The sequence below is a fragment of the Octopus bimaculoides genome, chromosome 11, assembly GCF_046866305.1.
Source record: "Octopus bimaculoides isolate indiv1 chromosome 11, ASM4686630v1, whole genome shotgun sequence".
In the NCBI taxonomy this organism is placed as follows: domain Eukaryota; kingdom Metazoa; phylum Mollusca; class Cephalopoda; order Octopoda; family Octopodidae; genus Octopus; species Octopus bimaculoides.
In genome coordinates, this window is record NC_142938.1 from 44,966,453 (window position 1) to 44,989,845 (window position 23,393).

At 35.2% G+C, this 23,393-nt stretch overlaps 2 protein-coding genes across 4 annotated transcripts in view; one reads left to right on the plus strand and one right to left on the minus strand.

Moving 5' to 3' along the window:
• The window catches only part of LOC106881186 (deubiquitinase DESI2), a 59,191-nt gene extending 53,565 nt beyond the window's left edge, over positions 1-5,626 (minus strand). Inside the window, exon 1 of the mRNA XM_089359931.1 lies at positions 5,443-5,626. Coding sequence (XP_089216057.1) covers positions 5,443-5,481 — 39 coding nt within the window. The 5' untranslated portion in view covers positions 5,482-5,626. The remainder of the gene's footprint in view (positions 1-5,442) is intronic.
• A 594-nt stretch (positions 5,627-6,220) lies between these two features.
• Positions 6,221-23,393, plus strand: part of LOC106879837 (2-oxoisovalerate dehydrogenase subunit alpha, mitochondrial) — a 34,688-nt gene continuing 17,515 nt past the window's right edge. Inside the window, exon 1 of one of the 3 annotated variants that reach the window (XM_089359930.1) lies at positions 6,221-6,507. Coding sequence is in view for 1 of the 3 variants with exons in the window: in XM_014929542.3 (XP_014785028.1) it covers positions 6,910-7,017 (108 nt within the window). In the remaining 2 variants the exon portion in view is untranslated. Of the gene's footprint in view, positions 6,508-6,739; positions 7,018-18,179; positions 18,276-23,393 lie in introns of those variants that run through there. The other 2 variants (XM_014929542.3, XM_052971768.2) reach the window with 2 other exon arrangements.

Genomic DNA, 23,393 nt, shown 5'->3' on the forward strand with positions numbered 1-23,393 from the left:
TCTTGGTATGATAATGCAAGATCGTCGAATATCATGTCAGATAGCCGAGAGACTGGGCAGCTCAACTGAAAGAGCAGACAACATTGTAACAAAAGAACTTGGGTTCTCAAAGGTTTCTGCAAGGTGGGTCGCTTGCCTTTTGACTCCTGAACAGAAATGCACCAGGTGCACTTTGTCCACGAGCAATGAAGAGAATTTTCTTGCACATTTCATTACTATGGACGAAAGTTGGGTTCATCACTACCAGCCTGAAACCAAAGAATAATCAAAGCAGTGGAAGCACACATCTTCTACCCCAAAGAAGGCCAGGGTCATTCCTTCAGGTGGCAAGGTCATGGCGTCAGTTTTTTTGAATTCTCAAGGTGTCTTGCTGATCAATTACCTTGAAAAGGGTCACACTGTGATAGGGCTGTATTATTATGAGCTACTGAAATGCCTCCGAGAAGCAATCAAAGAAAAAAAGCCAGGAATGCTCACCAGAGGAATCGTTTTTCATCACGACAATGCTCCAGCCCACACCTAAGTGGTTGCCATGGCAACAATTCGTGATTGTGGATACGAATTTGTTCCCCATCCACCTTATTCACCAGACTTAGCCCCCTCTGACTTTCATCTATTCCCAAAAATGAAAAAAGCCCTGGCTGCTCACCATTTTGCCAGTGACAATGACGTCATAGATGCAGTAAGAAGTTTCTTGGAGTCTCAAACAAAAGAGTTCCTTCACGCCAGGATAATGGCACTTCAGCACTGCTGGAAAAAGTGTTCAACCATCGAGGGGGGACTATGTTGAAAAATAAATCATCAAAAGCCTTGTACTGTGTTTTGTTTTTTTTTGAGGCTCAAGACTTTTCATACACCCCTCGTGTATATATATATATATATATCATCATCATCATCGTTTAACGTCCACTTTCCATGCTAGCATGGGTTGGACAATTTGACTGAGGACTGGTGAAACCAGATGGCTACACCAGGCTCCAATCTGATTTGGCAGAGTTTCTACAACTGGATGCCCTTCCTAACGCCAACCACTCAGAGAGTGTAGTGGGTGCTTTTACGTGCCACCGACACGAAGGCCAGTCAGGGTGTACTGGCAATGGCCACACTCGAAATGGTGTATTTTAGGTGCCACCTGCACAGGAGCCAGTCCACCGGGACTGGCAAAGAACTCGCTCGAATGTCTTTTCACGTGCCAGGAAGGCGACGTTGGTAACGGTCATGCTCAAATGGTGCTGCTATTTACGTGCTCTGGCAACGATCACGCTCAGACAGTGCTCTTAGTGAGTTACTGGTACTGGTGCCATCACGATTTCGCTTTCGCTTGCCCCAACAGGTCTTCGCAAGCCAAGTTTAGTGTTCAATGAAGACGTTGGCATGGGTGCCAGTCTACAAATTTAGTTTGATTTCGATTTCGATTTCACTTGCCTCAACAGGTCTTCGCAAGCCGAGTTTAGTATCCAAAGAACAAATGTTACGCATAAGTGGGCTGGCTACATCCCTGGCAAGGCCTTGGATTTTGCTCTATCCCTGGCCCTGGCAGAGGCCTTGGATTTTGGTTTCACTTGGCTTGCCGGGTCTTCTCACGCACAGCGTATTTCCAAAGGTCTTGGTCAGAAGTCATTGCCTCGGTGAGGCCTAAAGTTCGGAGGTCGTGCTTCACCACCTCATCCCAGGTCTTCTTGGGCCTGCCTCTTCCACAGGTTTCCTCAACCACTAGGGTGTGGCACTTTTTCACACAGCTATCATCATCCATTCTCGCCACATGTCCATACCAGAGCAATCGTCTCCCTTGCACACCACAACTGATGCTTCTTAGGTTCAACTTTTCTCTCAAGATACTTACACTCTGTCGGGTATGCACACTGACATTACTCATCCATCGGAGCATACTGGCTTCATTCCTTGCAAGCTTACGCATGTACTCAGCAGTCAAGGCCCATGTTTCACTGCCATGTAGCAAGGCTGTTCGTACACATGCATCATACAGTCTGCCTTTTACTCTGAGCAAGAGTCCCATTGTCGCCGGCAGAGGTAAGAGCTCTCTGAATTTTGCCCAGGGTATTCTTATTCTAGCAGCTACACTTTCAGCGCACCCACCCACCCCCACTACTATATATATATATATATATATATATATATATATACACACACACATACACACTTATCACATATACATATACATACATATATATATATACATAAATATATATATACATATATATATATATACACATACATATATAGATATATATACACATACATATATACACATATACATATATATATACGCACACATATACATATATATACGCACACATATACATATATATACGCACACATATACATATATATACGCACGCATATACATATATATACGCACGCATATACATATATATACGCACACATATACATATATATACGCACACATATACATATATATACGCACACATATACATGTATATATACACACATATACATGTATATATACACACACATATACATGTATATATACATACACATATATATATACATACACATGTATATATACATACACATGTATATATACATACACATATATACATACACATATATATATATACACATATACATGTATATATACATACACATATACATGTATATATACATACACATGTATATATACATATATATATATACATACACATATACATATATATACACATATACATGTATATACACACATATATATATATATATATACATATACATATATATACAGATATACATGTATATACACATATACATATATATGCACATATACCTATATATATATATATATACATATATACAGACATTTATACACACAAACACACACACATATATATACACACACACACACATATATATATGTAAAGATTTACCTTTCATGAGATAAAAAACCAAGGGTGTGTAGATTGTAGAAAAAAAAAATATATATATATAAATATACAAACACAAAACAGGTTTGCTTCAGTTTCCGTCTACCAAATCAACTTACATATATATGTACGCACACACATACATACATATATATGTACGCACACACACATACATATACATATATATACACACATACACATGAATACACACACATACATACATATATACACACACATACATGTATACACACACATACATACATATACATGTATACACACACACATACATGCATACACACACACATACATATACATGTATACACACATACATACATATACATGTATATAAACACATACGTACATATACATGTATATAAACACATACGTACATATACATGTATACACACACATACGTACATATACATGTATACACACACATACGTACATATACATGTATACACACACATACGTACATATACATGTATAAACATATACGTACATATACATGTATATATATATACATATATATATATATATATATGTATATATACACATGTATATATATACATACGTACATATACATGTATATATATACATACGTACATATACATGTATATATACATACGTACATATACATGTATATATATACATACGTACATATACATGTATATATATACATACGTACATATACATGTATATATATACATACGTACATATACATGTATATATATTCATACGTACATATACATGTATATATATATATATATATATATATACATATGTACATATACATGTATATATATATACACACATATATATATACATATGTACATATACATGTATATATATTCATACGTACATATACATGTATATATATATATATATACATATGTACATATACATGTATATATATATATACATATATATATATACATATGTACATATACATGTATATATATATACATATATATATATACATATGTACATATACATGTATATATATATACATATATATATATATATATATACATATGTACATATACATGTATATATAGACATACATACATATGTATACATATACATACATACAGACATACATATGTATACATATACATACATACATACATATGTATACATATACATACATACATATGTATACATATACATACATATATATATATATACACATACATACATATATATATATATACACATACATACATATACATATATATACACATACATACATATACATATATATACACATACATACATATACATATATATACACACATACACATACACACACATATACATAGACACAAATATGTATATACATGCATATATACACACAGATATATACATGCATATATATATATATATACACACACAAATACATAGACATATATATAGACATATAGGTATTACACATTATATACATACATTAATAGGCACACGTATATGCATACACACACATAAGCATAAATATATATATAAGCATATGTATGCATATATACACGCATCGATATGTGCATATACATGCATGGATACGTGCATGTACATGCACATACACATGAGCATATATGTATACATAAATATGTACACATGAACATAAATATGTACTTATACATAAATATGTACACATACACACAAAGTTATATTCATACATTATATATACATTAGACACACGCACATATACATAATTACATATATACTCACGCACACACAAATGTACTTATATATTTATACAAACATGTATAAATACACACGCATACACACACATATACACACGTGCGCGCGCATAGACACACACACGAAAGATACGCATATGGTAGTAGCATTTTTCAATATCCATGTAAAGATTGCCAAATTCAGAATCAGGCATAAAAGGAGGTAAAACTAAGCTAGTACTGAAAATGGGAGATTTGTTATTAAAAAAAAAGTGGGGGCTGGAAAGAAGATGAAACAAATGAGTTACGAATGGTTCATAGTCCGGAAAGGACGACAGCTGACAAGTTTCAAGTAGTTTTTAGATACACGAACATTGCTTGTATGTTGGGATATCTATATTCTTCCCACTCCCCGTCAATGGAGGCATACATTCAAGAATAATCTAGTTAGCCCTTCTAACCGAACCTTCTTAGAAAATTGTCATATATATATATATATATATATATATATATATATAAACACACACACAAATACTAATAATAGATGTAATTAGACAACTTAATTCCTAAATTTATGGAGAAGAAACTTTGCAGGAAATTGGGAATAAATAACAGCAAGGTGGTTGTTACGAAAGAGACACATAGTTAGAAAGAAGTACAAAACATAACATTGTGAGCGAATAGGGAAGAAGATTATAAAACTCGCTTAACTCTTAATTCTCTCTTTCGCACAACTATGCTCAATCTCTCTTTATTTCCGATAAAAACACATATGGAACAGAGCAATGGAAAAAGGAGAACTAAAATGAAAGGAAATATGTAACAATAAAATAGAAACTTAGCTGTTGCTAAATAATAAACTATTGATTACTTACCATATCGTATACGTTCAGGACGACAGGTTCCTGAGCCATAGTTTAGCTAATTCAGACAAAGGATCCAAGCAAATAGTACTTTGAAGACAGTTTTTCAGACCAATGGGCTAGTTATTCTACGCACACATTCGTATGTTATCTATACACCCACATATAATGATATATATTGGAATTATACATATGTATATAGCTTTTGAAGTTGAGAACTTACATACAAATAAATGTGTGTACTCACACGTGTACAAATAGATTGGAGGTACTCATTTTCTAAACATTGTTCCAATATATAATTGACTAGAATGGTTTTGTTAAAGTGCAATCCATGCATTGAATAAAGCAATAGTATTTGGAACAAGAGTCAAACCAGGAAGTTCGTCGTCTTTCGGGGTTCTTTTACACAAAAAATGTGTTTTTTTTTTTTAATCTTAATTCTTTCGATATTAAAAATATTTCGTGAGTTAGATGAAATGTAATAAAGTTTGTAAAGAAGGAAACGAAAAAAATAATAACAGAAATTTTTCAAGTAAGTTACCTTAATAATAATATAGTAATAATAATGGTGATCTGTTTTGCAATTCGCTTCCAATGACAACAACCTCCGTTAATATTATAGAACCAAGGAAGGAAATATCAAAAGAAAATCTTTAAGATACACCGAAAAGGAAGAAGTATAAATTAAAGAACACAGCAAAATTATTTTCCCTGCTTATATATATGTACATCAGCATGTATATTTGTAACGTTTGAGTCAGGGTGTGTATACTATATATATATATATATATATATATATATATATACACACGTTCAAGGCAAATCCTTCTTAAAGGCAAGGAACGATTGGGGCAAGAATCCTGTTTTCAAGTATTCGTTTGGATCAGAAATTCTCTTTTAAGGAAGGCATTGACCGCCAGCAAACTGCGAAGGATAATAGAAGCATGGAACTGTGGTTCGCTCTGAAAATAAATCCTGGTTACGGTTGCCCCTGAAACAGTTTACCAAACCACGCGCGGGCAATCCTTTTCCTTCGATAAAACAAAACAACCATCTCTCTTCGAGAGCGAATAGGTTCGTTTTCTTTTTCTTCAATTGCAACTTAACCCTGGAGAAGGTACTCTCTATAACAATTTCCCATGCCGCAGAAATACAATAGTTTTCATCTCTTTTCTTTTCTTTTTTCCCCAACTATGATGCCGAATTTCTTTCCCAGTCAGAATCTGTACGCGTATGAGTACTACATCACAAATTTTGCTTAAATTCGCACACACACAAATTTATTGTATAACTAGCGTAAAACGTCATAGCTACACATATTCTATGAAACTCACAGTTCTGTACATATTTAGTGTACTGTAAATGATCTCGTCCTGTAGATGTTGTTGTTTTGTTTTTGTAAAGCAGCATTGAGAAACAGCAAAGAAAGTAAAACACCTCAGGGGGAAAAATAAGGATACATTGAACGCTTCCATCATGACTAGCTACTTTGGCAGAAAATGCCTTCAGAATTGTTTCAGATTGTTGAAATACCAGAATGTTAAAGTACCTTTACAATCATCACGCCATATTAGTGTTTCACCTGTAAGTATTATTATTTATATGAATGTAAATAACAAGTTTCTCATAGCTAAGGAAGCTGCTCTCTTTTGATGTTTTATGTGTGAAGAAAACATTTTGTATGGGACAAAGGGAGCTGTAGAATTAATTTAATGACCTCGGCCGACAACTTACCATTTACAAAACAAAGAAAAGGTTAAGTGGTCAACGCCGCTGACATTTAAACAAAGCACTAAGCAATATGAAGTCCTTAGTTTTTGTTTATTGTAACAATTCTTTCATTTATATGTATATATGTGACGTGTATGTAATATTAATGAGTTTGTTTTTGTGACCGAGAAAGTTAAAGTCGAGGTTTTCACCTTGAACAAATATAGCAGACCTCTTAATCTAACGCGGTGACTTTTACGTAGTTACTCGACCTGCTAGAAATATAACCAAACAGCCACCTAATTACACTCTACCATCATAAATCAAGCAAGGACATAATGAGGAGTGTAGCCACAAACTGCAAAAAAGGCAGAGTGATCGTGGTTGGAACACCTTTGCTATTAGTCTGCTTCATCAGGGCTGGCCCGGAACTGAATAATAACGTGCAAGACGTAAATTTTACAGTATCTTTTATATTGCTGAAGCTTGGTGTTGCCTTCAGAGTTCAACTAATCTAAATAATGCAGTTTAGGCTGATTAGGGCTGTGCAGGCCCTTACTATTTATTTGTATCTTTTGGGGGTACTTACTCAAGCGTGAATCCTTTTAATCTCCTCTAAACTTTATAATTATTTTCTTAGATTACGAATGCATTTATATATTAGTTACATAGATGAAAAAAAATTATGAGTATCTTGTAATCGAGCAAAATCTTGTCAGTTTATTTGGAAATTGGTCCTGAATGATGAGATTTTTGCGAAATCGAAAAACCACCTTCCCCTCCTAGCAAAGCAATGCACTGGTGCCGTATAGTATTTACTTATTGACAGTAAACCACAGCATACATAGATCAACGTTTATTCTGTCTGATTGCCCTCCTCCTCTCGTGGTGGCTTCCAGTATTTCCCAATGTTCACCACTTTGCCATTTCTGCGCACCCACTTCGCTGTGTCGTCCCCCGATTGCTTAGCCTGATCTTGTTTCTCTTTGAACTCCTTGAACAATGCTTCTTCCTCTTTCCTCTCTGAGGGTGTCATGTCTTTTCTCGCACTGACGTTTCTGATCAGCTTGGGTTCATCCTCTTCATCTTGTTTTTTTTTTTGCTGCTTTCTTAACTTTCCAGAAAGCTTGGAGAACTTCATCCCTGGAGTGTTGGTTGGAGAACAAAAGCCTCAGTGGTCTAGGATTCTTTGCTTTTGTTTTTGCTACTACAAGGTTTCCAAGTCTGCGGACATCTTTTGGGTCATGCAGGCTATCCAAGCAGTCAGTCTCTTCCATGAACTTCTTTACAATGCCAACATCTTCCTGTCTTCTTTTCTCTTTATCTTCCATAGTTGGTTCATCCAGTCCAAATATGACCAAATTTTTTCTCCTTCATGCTCTGTCTTCCAACTCCTCTTTTTGCTCTCTAGCTTTCTTCTCCATCAATTTCTCAATGTCATTTTTACTAATATCTGCTCCTGACGTTTGATTTGCTGCAACTCCTACCACTCACAATGTCTTCACTGCTTCTGCCATCTTAAGTGGAAATTTTCCCACTTCAGTCTTTTGAAGCCTGTTCTTCATTTCCTTCATTTCACTCTCAAGAGAGTTCATTCTATCTTCCATCATGCCAAATCTAAGGAGGAACTTCCTGGCTAGCTTATTGCATGGTTTGGGACAATACCAATGGAGGCCAGATTCCTGTTCCCTTTGATTTGCTTCTGCTCTGATTGCCTTGAACAGTGATTCGCCAAAACCCACACATTTTGCGTACTTCCGGATGTACTCACTCTGCCAATCTCAATTGTCTACAGAAAATCAGTGGAGACAAGCAAAATCCCAGATGAGTGGAGAACTGCTAACATGACCCCCATATTCAAGAAAGGGAGCCGTTTTGCAGTCAACAACTACAGGCCAGTAAGCTTGACCTGTGTACTGTGCAAGGTGATGGAGGTGCTTGTTCGTGAGCACATGATTTAACACCTGCGACGAAATGACCTCATCAACCAAGAACAGCATGGGTTCACAAAGGAGAGATCATGTGTGACACAACTGCTTGACGTTCTTGACATCTGGACAGAGGTCTTGGATGCAGTGGGAGGAGACGATGCAATCTACATGGATTACATGAAAGTATTTGACAGCGTCCCACATCGTAGGCTTGTAGCCAAAGTAGAAGCTCATGGTATCAAGGGAAATGTTTTTCACTGAATCCGGGACTTCTTGAGCCACTGGTCACAATGAGTCTGTGTCAATGGTATGAAGTCAGAGAGGGGAGAAGTGACAAGTGGCATCCCACAAGGCAGTGTCATTGGCCCAATACAGTTTCTCATGTTTATAAACGATTTGCCTTGGCATGTCCAGAGCCACGTCAGGTTATTTGCTGACGACACAAAGATCTTTGCAAGGAATGACGTTGATGTGACCATGGCAATACTGCAACACGACCTGATCGCCTTCACTAGTGGCCAGCGAACTGGCAAATGTGGTTCCATCCTGAGAAGTGTTCCATCTTGAGAGTGGGGAACCCGAAGACGAACAAGAAATACTACATGAGAGGCCAGGATGCACAGGTGGAACGGACTGTGGTGGAGCTAGCAGAAAGTGAGGTGGAGGGGGATCTTGGCGTCTTGATCGACAAAGAGCTGACCTTCATGAATCACATAAATCAAGCAACTGCAAAAGCAAATCAAATCCTTGGAGTCATCCGACGATCATTTGACTTCATCACTCCTGTTGTCTTCGTCCAGCTGTACAAGTCTCTAGTTTGCCAGATTCTTGAATATGAACACACAGTTTGGCAACCCTGGCTTAAGGCAATGTTGCGAGTTGGAGGATGTTCAGAGGCATGCCACCAAACTCATTGCATCCTAGAAAGAAAAGCCATACCTAGAGCGCTTGGCTGCACTAAACCTGCCTAGTCTCGAACATTGGGGATATGATCAACATGTATAAGTATATGCACAACCTGTACCTGACCAACTGCCCTCAATTCAACTACTTCCAAGGCAGAAATACGTGAGGACACAGCCTGAAATTGGAAATATCACACTGCAAGCTCAACATTAGAAGCTGCTTTTTCCTACAGCGTGTGACCGCCACCTGGAACAGTCTGCCAAACAGTGTGGTCGCAGCTCCATCAGTCAATGCCTTCAAGAACAGGCTTGACGCACACTGGAGGGAGCTTCCTGCAAAATTTGACCCTGTCTGTTACTATTAACCACAACTGTCGAAGTGTTGCACCACACATGACAAATGAATTGTACTAGTAGAAAAGGACCTGTGAACAAGCTCCTAGGAGCTTCAACACAGAAACCATCCAGTATCCAGTAACATAGGGCCCCAAGAACTGTGCCTTTGAGCTTATGCCGCAACTCAACAGTGATCACTATTTGAAAAAAAAAAAGGTGGGTTTGGGGTTGACTGATTCTTAGATTTTCATGATTACAACCTTACTAGTTCTGCCATTCTTCCAGCCTCTTATACTGGGTGATTGAGCGATGAGGGTGTTTGAAATACTGGTGTTATTCATGAATAATAAAAGTAATTTATGTTCAAATTGCATTTGTGTTCTCATCTAAAGTGCATTTTGCACGAGAGTTTTTTTGTATTTTTTTTTTAACTCACTAGCGTAACTTACAAGGGCAATTAGGTCAGGGGTCAGTGTAGTGACCCCTGGCCATATTACAACTATTTTTTGTAATTTTTCTGAACAAACAAAAAGATGCAAGAAATTGTTTTTGTCAAGGAGCCATTTTATTATACCAGATATTGTGTTCATTTTAATATATTCATTGTATATATTTGTAATGTTGCTCTGTGATAAAAATTATTCATGTAGTTGTCTCTTTTCATACCAAGTTCATAGCCTTCCGCGATTATAAATATTATGGTTTTGACTTTCATTTATGTAACTATATCAGTGGTTTCCACATGGGATCCTCTCAAATGTTACTAGGGGTCTGAGAGATATGTTCAAATTTTTAAAAGGTTGTATTGGGAGATGAAAGTGGGGAAAACGGGACCGTTAATAAAGTTGATTTGTTTAGTAGATAGACCTTTCAGAAGTCTATTGTCTTTGGAAAAATTCATTAAAATTTTTGGGAACCACTTAACTATATTATCTCACTATAGATGGACTGCTGCTGCTGTTACTAATATTACTTACTCGGTAGATAAATTGTCTGAAAGTTATTGAAGTCATAATCTCTTTACATTGCAAGATCACATTCATCAGTTGTTGATTTATAAATAACCATGGTATGTTAGGATCCGATTCACTCAATTATATTTCTCCATATAATTCTGGAGCCTTGTCCCAATATAAGAAATTATTAGAGCAATTTTTCTTAACCTTAAAAATTACTTGATTTTACTTGTATTTTCATTATGTTTTATCCCTATTTTTCAACTTTATTGACAGATTTTAACCCTATTTTAACCTTATTATTGTTAATAAATCCATAAACATTTGGGAGTTCACTCTAGTTTACATTACTGAATGATATATGAATATTATTAAAACAATTTCTAAAAAAGCTATTACAGTAATCCCTTGACTATCGCAGGTGTTACGTTCCAAAACCCCCTGCAATCGGTGAAAATCCAAGAAGTAGAAACAATACTGTACTGAATAATTCTTTTTTTATAAGCGACGTAAGCTTAAATAATAAACCGCGATATGGCGAGGGATTATTGTATTCTTTTATTTTTTTACTTGTTTTTTACTTGTCATTGACTGTGGCCATGCTGGAGCACCACTTTTAGTTGAACAAATCAACCCCAGGACTTATTCTTTGTAAGCCTAGTACTTATCCTATCAGTCTCTTTTGTCAAAGCGCTAAGTTACGGGGTCATAAGCACACCAACATTGGTTGTCAAGTGATGGTGGGGAACAAACATAGACACAAATATATACATATATACCATGGCTTCTTTCAGTTTCCATCTACCAAATCCACTCACAAGGCTTTGGTTGGCCCAAGGCTATAATAGAAGATACTTGCCCAAGGTGCCATGCAGTAGGACTGAACCTGGAACCATGTGGTTGGGAAGCAAGCTTCTTACCACAAAGCCATGCCTGTAGAAATTTATTATAGTACAATATGATATAATGCTTTATTTGTGGGCAAAAAATTCCTGTCTTTTACAAGGATTTTTTGCAGCATTGAAAAACAATGTTCTACAGTAGCTAATGTCACATAGCATTGTATCAGGTCTGCATATTCTGCGGGTGAAACTTTGGAGTTCATTAGTTGAATTATCAAATTGATTTGGTTTTTATTGAATCTAAATCAATGTAATTCATGATGCAACATGGGTCATTGACTCAGCTTTTAAACTCATCTCTTTCAACTGCAGATAGTTTGAACAGATTTGGGTGAGGTTGGTCCTGATTTTGTACAGCTTCTTTCACTCCCTGCACCAAAATATCTTTGCTCTTAAAACTCTCTACAAGGTTTTTGACATAGTAATTGTAGGCATCCACCCAACTACCCTACTTGGTCATAATTGGCTGATTGGGATATTGGATTGTTTTGAATTGCTTTGGGTAGTGTTTTTTTACAGTAGCAACCATGATGGTAACAAACAACTGCAGGATAGAACACCTTTATTTTTAGAGCACAGTTGTGCAATAAGTGTGAGAAGTGGGTTACATGGAAGAGCTTATATTATGTAACTTGCAATGTTTTTCCAGCAGCCACGCTATACCAAGCTGCATGAGATAACTGTAGGAGGAACTTTTCTCTTGGAACTGCCATACTTAGCGAATCATTGATGATCTGAGTGATGACTGCAGCAGTTAGAGCTGATTTGAGTAGCAAACATTCTATTAAGAACGTTTTTTGAGGATTTTTAACTGAACAAATAAGTACATTAACGATTTTTTTTGTCATCAATCTCACTTACATCAACATTAAAAAAAAAATTTTTATCAGCCAGGCAGCTCTTGTGATTTTCAACTGTGTTTGCACTAAGCATATCGACGTATTTTTGGCATGTAGGTTGAGATGACAGTAATTTATTGATAGAATCAAAGGGATTTCTCAAATTTGGATTACTGAGTTTGTAGAAAGGAATGTTGGCCTCAAGAAACACTCTGATCACTATTGTGATCACTATTTGTGAATTCAAGGGCTTTTGTCTTGTGACTTGCTTTTGACTTTGGCATATGATTTAAGAATAAGAAAGTCATAATAATCTGTTATAGTGAAAATGGTACTCCCCTTCCCATGTGACAAAGTGGTATGAAGCAGCCACTATAAAGTCAGATAGTCAGTTGTAGGAGGTCAGTAGTAGTAGAATCATTGTAGGAGTTCTTAGTTGGAGTCAGTGTCAGTTACGCGATGTATATGAGCTCGACTTACCGTCAAGGTAGATGTTTCAAAGTCATTGTCTTGCGGAGCTATCAGTGATAGCATGATAGATGAGTCAAAGAAATGTAAGATGCAGAATACTGCCACAACATAATAGTGGCAACAAGAATATTACAGTGCCAACAACAACATTCAAGTGGACCAGGATCCACATTATAACAGTGGCAACAAGGATATAAACAATTCACACGGACAACATTGAACAAAAAGAAAATTTTTTTTCACAAGAAAATAATTCATGTGTATGACGTTAAGAAATTTTTCACATGGAGAAATTAAAAACTTGACAGAGGACTAACAAACATTTTTGTTGTGCATATTTTACAAAAAAATCCGTGAAATTATGGAAAACTTGTTAGAGGGTCTAGTTGAGTTGCAACAACAACAACTCAAAGAACAACAAATGTTACAGCGACAAATGCTACAACTAATGAAGTTGGTAATAAAACTGGAAAATACTTCTGGCCAAGACTCTCATTTTTGAATAGGCAATGTATAATGATACATATATATGTAAAGAGGTAAACATAAATTTCCCAACATGATCATTAAAAACATTTAATTAATTTATTTGAAAATAAGAAATTTTTTATTCTTAATAGTTTGGCCGATGCCAGTACCACCTGACTGGCACACATGCCACTGGCACTTAAAAAGCATCATTTGAGCATGGCTGATACCAGTGCTACCTGAATGGCACCCATGCTGATGGCATGTAAAAAGCACAATTTGATTGTGGCCAGTGTTGCCTGACTGGCTCTCATGCCAATGGCACGTAAAAAGCACCCACTATACTCCTGGCGTGGTTGGCACTAGGAAGGGCGTCCAGCTGTAGAAACCTTGCCAAATCAGATAGGAGCTTGGTGCAGCCTCCTGGCTTGCCAGTTCTCAGTCAAACTGTCCAACCCATGCCAGGATGGAAAGCAGATGTTAAATGATAATGATGATGTATCTTAATAAGTTAACTAAGTGACTCTAACAATCCTGTTGAGAAATGTGTGTTTGTGTATATGCTTACATACAGACACACACAGACAAAATAATAATATTGCTGTCATGAATTATTACCAGAGCTAGAAAAGAAGTTTCAAATATGGAAGCAAGGTCTAGAATCGAAGGGCCTTAGAGTTAACCTAGCAAAAACCAATTTAAGCCCATGAGACCTTATTGAGTAAGATCATCTGGCTTGCTTTCAGTTTGAATATGAGTCACAAAGCTACGATACTATTTCAACTTTAAAATAAATTTTTAGCCCTATGCTCCAAAGCATTAAACAGATTAGAGATAATCGTTCTTTTTTGTGTAGAACTCTAATCTTTTGTAGTTAACACTCCCAGCAGATTTGGCACCCATTTCCCAAAATAGATCAACTGAATTTTACAATATGCTTTTGTTTTATGCTCTCACTCAGTCTGGAAGATATATAAAGCATATATAAACACAAATAGTAACATTACTTCATTTGCTCTAAATACAGTAATGGGATGCACAGCAAGTGTATAAGAACAGCAGCTGTTACTTGGACTGAGTTCACTTTGCCCATATCCTTTGTAATCATCACAAGAACTTAATCATACAAATGAACAATCAAAGAGGCCTGTACTTGGTTGTTCAATCTTTTGGAAATAGCATCCAAATCTCTCTGAAATGACTTTCTACTATCTTAGAAAAAAATGCACATGTTAGATAATGTGGCTCTGAATACATTGTGACTAGGAAATGGACAGGATGGTCATGGTTGGGATGCCTTTAATAATAGGTTTGCTACGACAAACAGTCCAAAAGCAGTGGGGCTGCAGAGTTAAAAAAAGCACAACATATCTTGAGTGCACAGTGTAGGCCTCAACTATAAAGAGGTTGGGTATATTTGGAATACTGATCTGTTGATTGAAGCTAGTCATTAAAATGAATACATGTCAAAGGTTTGTATAATCTGTGTCGCAGCAACTAGGTATCTTTTACTTGTGGCCATGTTGGGGCACCATCTCAAAGGGTTTACTTGAACAAATCCAAGTACTTATTTTTTAAAGCCTGGTACTTATTCCATTGGTCTCTTTGGCAAGCCACTGGGTTACAGGGATGTAAATAAACCAACACCAGCAACCAAATGGTTGGGTGGAGGACAAACACAAAGACACACACACACACATACAACGAGCTTTCAGCTTCTGTCTACCAAATCTGCTCACAAGGCTTTTGTCAGCCCAGGTCCATAGTAGAAGACATTTGTCCCAGGTACCATGTAGTGGGATCAAACCTGGAATTATGTGGTTGGGATGCAAATTTCTTACCACACAGCCCCCCTTGTGTCTAAACGCTAGTATATGTAAATTTAGGTGTAATTAGAAATATAACAAAAGAATTACATCAGCTGGAGTGAATCATTATTCATGAATAGGAAAGACAATGCCATTCATGTCCAGTAAGCTTTTTATCCTCCATATTTAAGTAATGTTATATCTTTTTACCATTATATTTTCTTGTTTTACTGATATTTTTTTAATAAATGTTAACTACAGTATTGTCTCTTAATGTTTATCATTTTACTTCTCATGTTTAAATCGGTTGTGCAGGTCTTTTTCTAGTACAGGCTCTTGCCAGTTGCTGCAGTCTTTTCTTATTCTATTTGTAAGGATCAACCTATTGAATCATCTTTCACCATTTCTTCCCATATTTTCTTTGGTCTTCTTCTTCAGTGGATTTCTTCCACTTGGCTCAATTAGCACTCGTTTACTCAACTATTTATGTAAAACTGTGTATATGTATATACATGCATCTGCTGCATTACAGTTATACCTCCAGTTACGGAATTTCACACTTACAGAAATTGTAAAGTATTACTGTTTATTCTAGAATATGTCTGTAATTTTACCCTTTCAGAAACTTGGATAAATTTTAACAATTTAAAAATTCACTTTCTTCTTATCCCAAAGGCTGAGTTAATTTGAGAAATTATAATCACAATACATGCATACATATACATACACAAACATGCATATATCCTGATACATACACACACACACACACACACCCCTTCAGTACCAACACAACCACCAGCAACAATAGCTTGAACTTAGAATGGTCATAGCTGGAATGTTTTTCATTATAAGTCTACTTACTCATGGCTAGCCTGGAGTTAACAACAATAACCGTTGATGTGTGAAGTAGTTTCCTTTACTATTTGAATAAAAGCAACTTTTTCTTACATTGGTGCATTATGTATGAGGAGAAGAAAAGTTGATAATATTACTTTAACTCTTTGGCATTTAAACTAGCCAGATTTGACCCAAATATTCTACCTATTTTATGTACAAACTGGCCTGCTTTTTAGCCTCTCACATCTACCCCATAATATCATTCTGAAAATAAACAATTACATCATCAAAATCTCAAAGCTACAAATAATGCATCATTAATTATAAATGCATGTGTGGCTGTGTGGTAAGAAGCTTGCTTCCCAACCACATGGTTTCGGGTTCAATATCACTGTGTGGCACCTTGGGCAAATGTCTTCCAATATAGTCTCAGGCTAATTAAAGCTTTGTGAATGGCTTTGGTAGACAGAAACTGATAAAAGTCCATTGTGTGTGTGTGTGTGTGTATAATATTATATAGGTAGTTAGGGTAAATCCCAGCTGTTTCTTCTTGAAGCACATCTGCTTATTCCATTATTATAATCAATATGTATCCATAGTTACTGTTGTATGTAAATTGAACACATTAAAATGGAGAATTATGGAAATATTATTTGCAGTGTTGTTGAATAACAAAACTGGAAAATGGAAATAATTTGGTATTATTTATTCTCCTATTAGAAATTCTTTATATGTCTATATAATGTGTAAACCTTTGTAATTCCTATTAGCAAAAGAAACACATTTAATGGAGAATAAATAATAGCAAATTATTTCCATTTTCCTGTTTTGTTTTATGTGTTTGTGTTTGTCCCTGACCACCACTTGACAACCAGTGTTGGTGTGTTTACATACTTGTTATGTAGTGGTTTGGCAAAAGAGACTGATAGAATAAGTAGCAGGCTTTAAAAAAATAAGTACATTCAATAAACGTTTTGCATGGCTGCAGTCTAATGACTGAAACAAGTAAAAGAATTCAAAACAATGTGAATAAATAAGCATTACATCTGACAGTAATCTGAATGCTAAAGAGTTAATTAAGCTAGTTTGTTGCCAGTTCCACTGGACTGGCTCCTGTGCAGGTGGCACGTAAAATACACCATTTTGAGCGTGGCCATTGCCAGTACCTCCTGACTGGCCTTCGTGCTGGTGGCACGTAAAAGTACCCACTACACTCTCGGAGTGGTTGGCGTTAGGAAGGGCATCCAGCTGTAGAAACTCTGCCAAATCAGATTGGATCCTGGGTGTAGCCATCTGGTTCACCAGTCCTCAGTCAAATCATCCAACCCATGCTAGCATGGAAAGCGGACGTTAAACGATGATGATGATGATGATGATGATGATGACGATCAAGCTATAGAATTTACATGTGTATATCAGTGTGTAGGTTAGGCATATTTATGTGTATTTGGACTACCCTTTTATTTTAATTACTCACAATGCGTTCACATGATGAAATGCTTTGTTAGAATAAATTAATTTTTTAATTTAAACTCTATGCTATATGACAGAGGTGTGTAATAATTGTTTCTGATTTAGGGACATGGACAGAAATTTTGAAGGGAGAGCATTAGTCAATAATGTCAACTCCCTTTGCACTTGGCTGGTACTTTATTTTATTGACTCTGAAGAGATGAAAGGTAAGGTTGACCTTGGCTGTATTTCAACTCAGAATGTGAGAAACTGGAAAAATATTAATTCTAAAATTCACCATCCTAATAAAAATATAATAACAATTCTTTCAACAATTGGCACAAGGCCAGAAATTTTGGTGGAGGGGCAAGTTGATTACTTCAACCCCAGCATTCAACTGGTACTTATTTTATTTAATGTGTCTGAAAGGATGAAGGGTAAAGTCAACCTTGGTGAGACTTGAATCAGAACATAAAGCTGGAAGAAATGCTGGCATGCTAACAATTTTGCCAGCTCACTGCCTTTATAATAATAATAAGAAAAAACAATAATAATAATAATAATCCTTTCTTTTATAGACACAAGGCCAGAAATTTTGGGGGAAGGGGCTAGTTGATTATACTGACCCCAGTACTCAACTGGTACTTATTTTATCAACTCTGAAAGGATGAAAGGCAAAGTTGACCTTGGCTGAATTTGAACTTAGAACATAAAAGATGGATGAAATGTCACTAAGCATGTCTTCCAATGTTCTAATGATTCTGCCAGCTTACTGCCTTTAATGACAATAATAATCCTTTTTTACTAAAGGAACAAGGCCTAAAATTTTGGAGGAGGGAACTAGTTGATTATATCAACCTCCAGTGTTTCAGTGGTACTTAATTTATCGACCCTGAAAGTATAAAAGGCAAAGTTGACCTTGGCTGAATTTGAACTTAGAACATAAAAGATGCGTGAACTGTCACTAAACATTTTTCCCAATGTTCTAATGATTCTGCCAGCTTACTACCAATAATAGTAATAACAACAATAATATTAATAATAATAATAATAATAATGACAACAACAACAACAACAACAACAACAACAACAACAACAACAACAACAATAATAATAATAATGTATGCAAGCATGAAAGAGAAGATCAGGAAGAAATGTAATAGGAGAGTTTGAGCAGTTCCGAAATCTGAGCTAAATGCCCATAAGGTGTTAGCCATAAATTCCTTAGCAGTTCCAGTTGTTATTTACAGATTCAATATATTGAACTGGTATGTCAATGAAATAAAGAAAATTGATAGAAGAATTCATAAGCTGCTGACTTGTAATAAAATACTTGCATTATCTTTACCTTCCTAGAGCTCAAGAGGTCAAAGCTTGATCCATTTTGAACTTTCTTACACAACCACTACATTTGGACTGGCCAAATATCTTGAAACAACTAACAATTGGATGCTAAAACACATTGAAAATCATGAAAGGCATAAGAAGCTTCATTCTGCCTTGAAGGAGAGCAAAACCTTTGTTATTGATTTCATGAATGATACCCAGGCTGAACAGTCTGGGGGAATTGTGGCAACTGTTATTGCAAAAAAAGTAAAATTAATGGCAAACAAAAATATGCATGAACAATTGGCTGGTAGGCGGGAGCAGAAATCTCTGCATGGCAAATATGTGGCCCATAGCAAACAAGCTGACATTATCCAGAAATATATCCATCAGTGGCTACAAAGCTAAGACAGAGAATGAAGGCTTAATTTTAGTTGTTCAAGATCAAAGCTTAATGACCAGGAACTATGAAACCAATGTTATGAAAAAGAGAGTGAATCCAAAGTGCCAAATCTGCAATGATAAGGTCAAAGTTTTAGCACCAGAAGAGTATAAGTCAAGACTTGACAGAATTGACTAATATCTACATTGGTTAATATATTGGCTTTATAAAATCAAAACAGGTTGTAACTGAGGGAAAAAATGTAATGATTTTTTTGACTTTCCAGCACGTACAAACAGAACCATCAAAGGTAATAAACTGGATATTGTTGTAAAAGATCAAAATAATAATGTCTGTTTATTGATCGACATGAGTATCCCATGTGATCATTATGTTTCAGCAAAAGAATTTGACAATCTCAGAAAATATAAAGATTTGCTCATTGAAATCAAAAAAATGTAGCATCTTAAGGTGCTTACAATACCAGTGATTGTAAGAGCACTAGGAATGATAAAAAAAGGAACTGAAAATTATTTGAGAATGATCTCTGACTTACCATCCCTGCAAGAATTGCAAAAGATTGTTCTAAGTGCTGTGTCATACATATTGAGAAGAGCATTGCTTCTGTGAGACCGATTATCATCCATGTAGATAATTTTTTCTACATAACTTTATTTGGTTTTGTAAATGGACAATCTGGTGGGTTTATTTTAATGGCCTATCAATGTATACAGTAAGTATCTTTGCCCTAGGTGTCAGGAATACACTTGGCAAAACATGGTAACAAAATTAATAGAAGAAAAACTAATAATAATAATAATGGTTTCAAATTTTGACATAAGGCCAGCAATTTTCAGGAAGTGGATAAATCAATTATATCGACCCCCAGTGCTCAACTGGTACTATTTTATTGACCCCCAAAAGACAAAATGCCATTAAGCATCTTGCTCAGTGATTCTACCAGCTTGCTGCCTTACTCATAATAATAGTAATGATTTCTTTATTAACCACTAAGGATTCACAAAAATGAACACCTCAAATTTATAATAAAGCAGCTTGGGCAGAACAATAGGTCTATGGAAATTAAAACAGAATTAGTGTCAGTTAGGAGCGTGAAAGCATGTATGAAAGATGTGTAGAGTTAATGTTATATATTCAAAGAAAGAATACTAGGAAAGTTCAAGGACTCTGGTTAATATTCAGCCTGATATTTGAGCCAGTTTACAAGGATGTGCTTTATCTTTCACTTAAAAGGCTTTATCTTGAATACTGTCAAACGTTTAGAGAATTTAGGCAGTATTTTTAATAACTGTCCCAATTTCATCAGTATCTTCTATTATTTTGTCAAAGACAAATGAATTTCTTTCTTTATATAGTGTAAGCTAAATTTTAGAAATGTAGCCCATTATTTTCTGAACATCTTTAAATTTTCAGAGCATGACAATTTTTGTTTCTGTGTTACATCATGCTTAACCCTTTCGCATTCAGGTTATCCTATCAGATATGATATTTATTTATTCACATTGTTTTGAATTAATCAAATTGTTTTGAATTAATCTCATAGCTTTGAGATTTCAGTAATGTGATTGTTTATTTTTAGCATGATATTGTAGGGTAGATATGAGATGCCAAATCTAGCTGGTTTGAACATAAAACAGAATATTCTGAGTGGATATGGCTGGTTTAAATGCTGAAGGGTTAATGTTAAAAAACAAAAGGATTGGTTTTGAGTATCAATAATAAGAGTTTAAAAAAATATTCTTGCATCCACTTTTCTTTATTCAATATATTTGGTCATCCAGTCTTTTACAATGGCTTTTATTATTCACAGCTAGTAAATCACCAGTTTTTGTTTTATAATGGGTTACATATTATATATGATAGTTTGGATATCCTAGTTGACTGGATATTGGACAGCCAATCAAGAAGTTAAAGATTCATATCTGGCCACTGGCATTACATATCCTGCTACCAGGACTCTTAATTTTCATTCTAGTTGTTACACACATGGGGAATATTAAGCCATATGTATTTTGTAATATAAATTAGCAATTTTCATTTTATTAATGATCTTCCACCATGTAATCCTCCATGATACAGAAGTATATTCTGTAGCTGTACTAAATATTACTAATAACTGAGTTTGAAGTACTTAATTTTGATTCCATAATCAAATCATTTTAACAAGTGTGTGCTATTAGTTAGCAAAATAAGAACAATCTCATCATCAAGGTTAATATAAAAAATAATTAATTTTAGTTCATATTAATCAAGATATTTCAGAGTCGTATCATATTGTGGACTGACAGGTCCACAGTATGCATAAAGTGAGAAACACCATACACATAGTCAAATTATAAGGTTCAAAATTTGTTTTATCTGATAAAATGCTTTTACTGAAATAAAGTCTTATGAATCAGATGTAACACTGTATAATGTAGAGTTTGTAAATGGCAAAACTGGCTTAGATGCTATAAAGTTTTATAAACACATTTATGAATAATGATAACATCATTAAGTGTTTGGCTTTGAAAGAAATCTAATGGATTGATCTACAGCTTATTGTAGTTCATAGGGAGTGGCAAAGATATTTAGTGATTCAGCTCTTGAATTTTGGAGATCAATTGACAAAAAGGATTGCAACTGCAACTTCTGGAGGATTGTTCCAGTATTTGGTGGTGAATACAGGGATTTTCTGTTAAGTCAGCTATTCTATCAACAGTGCATGTACAGGAGATACTAGAACTCTTGGTTAGTTTTGTATGATTTATGTGTATTTTGTAATGTACTACACATGCAACATGTTTCCATGCAAAACATTGAAACTACGTTTCTTCTTAGTCATAATTTCATTGACTGCATTGATTCTGTGAGCCTTTATTTTTCATTTATATGCAATTTGTTTGTAATTTTTATGATATTCCAAGGATTTGTTGCTCAAATTAGCTGTTTGTTCATTCCATTATAGATTACTGCTGATAATAACAACTTCGAATTTCATTTTTATAACCAATATGCTACACGCGGTGCATTAATTGAGGTTTATTTCACCATTTAGTCTGGGGAACACTATTTTTGCACTCCTTGTTGATTTAAATACCAACCATCAGTCATTTCAGTCTTTCTTTTGTGTTGAAATATCTGGTCAGGATATCTACTGTAAGGTTAAACTCCTCTGTTGATTCTATTGGTGAAGATACTGTAGAGTTATCAATATATAGGCACTGCTAGTTATCTGTAAAAGCTGAAAATAGAAGCGGATTAAGTATAGGACCTTGTGAATCTGATACATTGATAGGTGAAAAACCAGAAAGCACACTTGATACATATAGATGTAAATAGCTCTGCAACTGGCTTCTCTACAGTTCTTTGAATTTCAGCTTAGCATAGTCCATTTTATCTAAAGTTGTATCGATGTCCAGGATTGTTAAATGTTTCTTGACTTATGTCCAAGTAACTCCAAGTAACTGTTCTGTCTGGGATAGTGTGGTGAGACAGATTGTACTACTCAGAAGATAAAGTGCTTAATTTGAGATTATTTTTGGGCAAGTTGTCTTACAGTTGCATATGGACTACTGATTCCATTATTTTGATGATTCTAAGTAGACATAATGAATATAAGAAAAGAAGTTTCTTC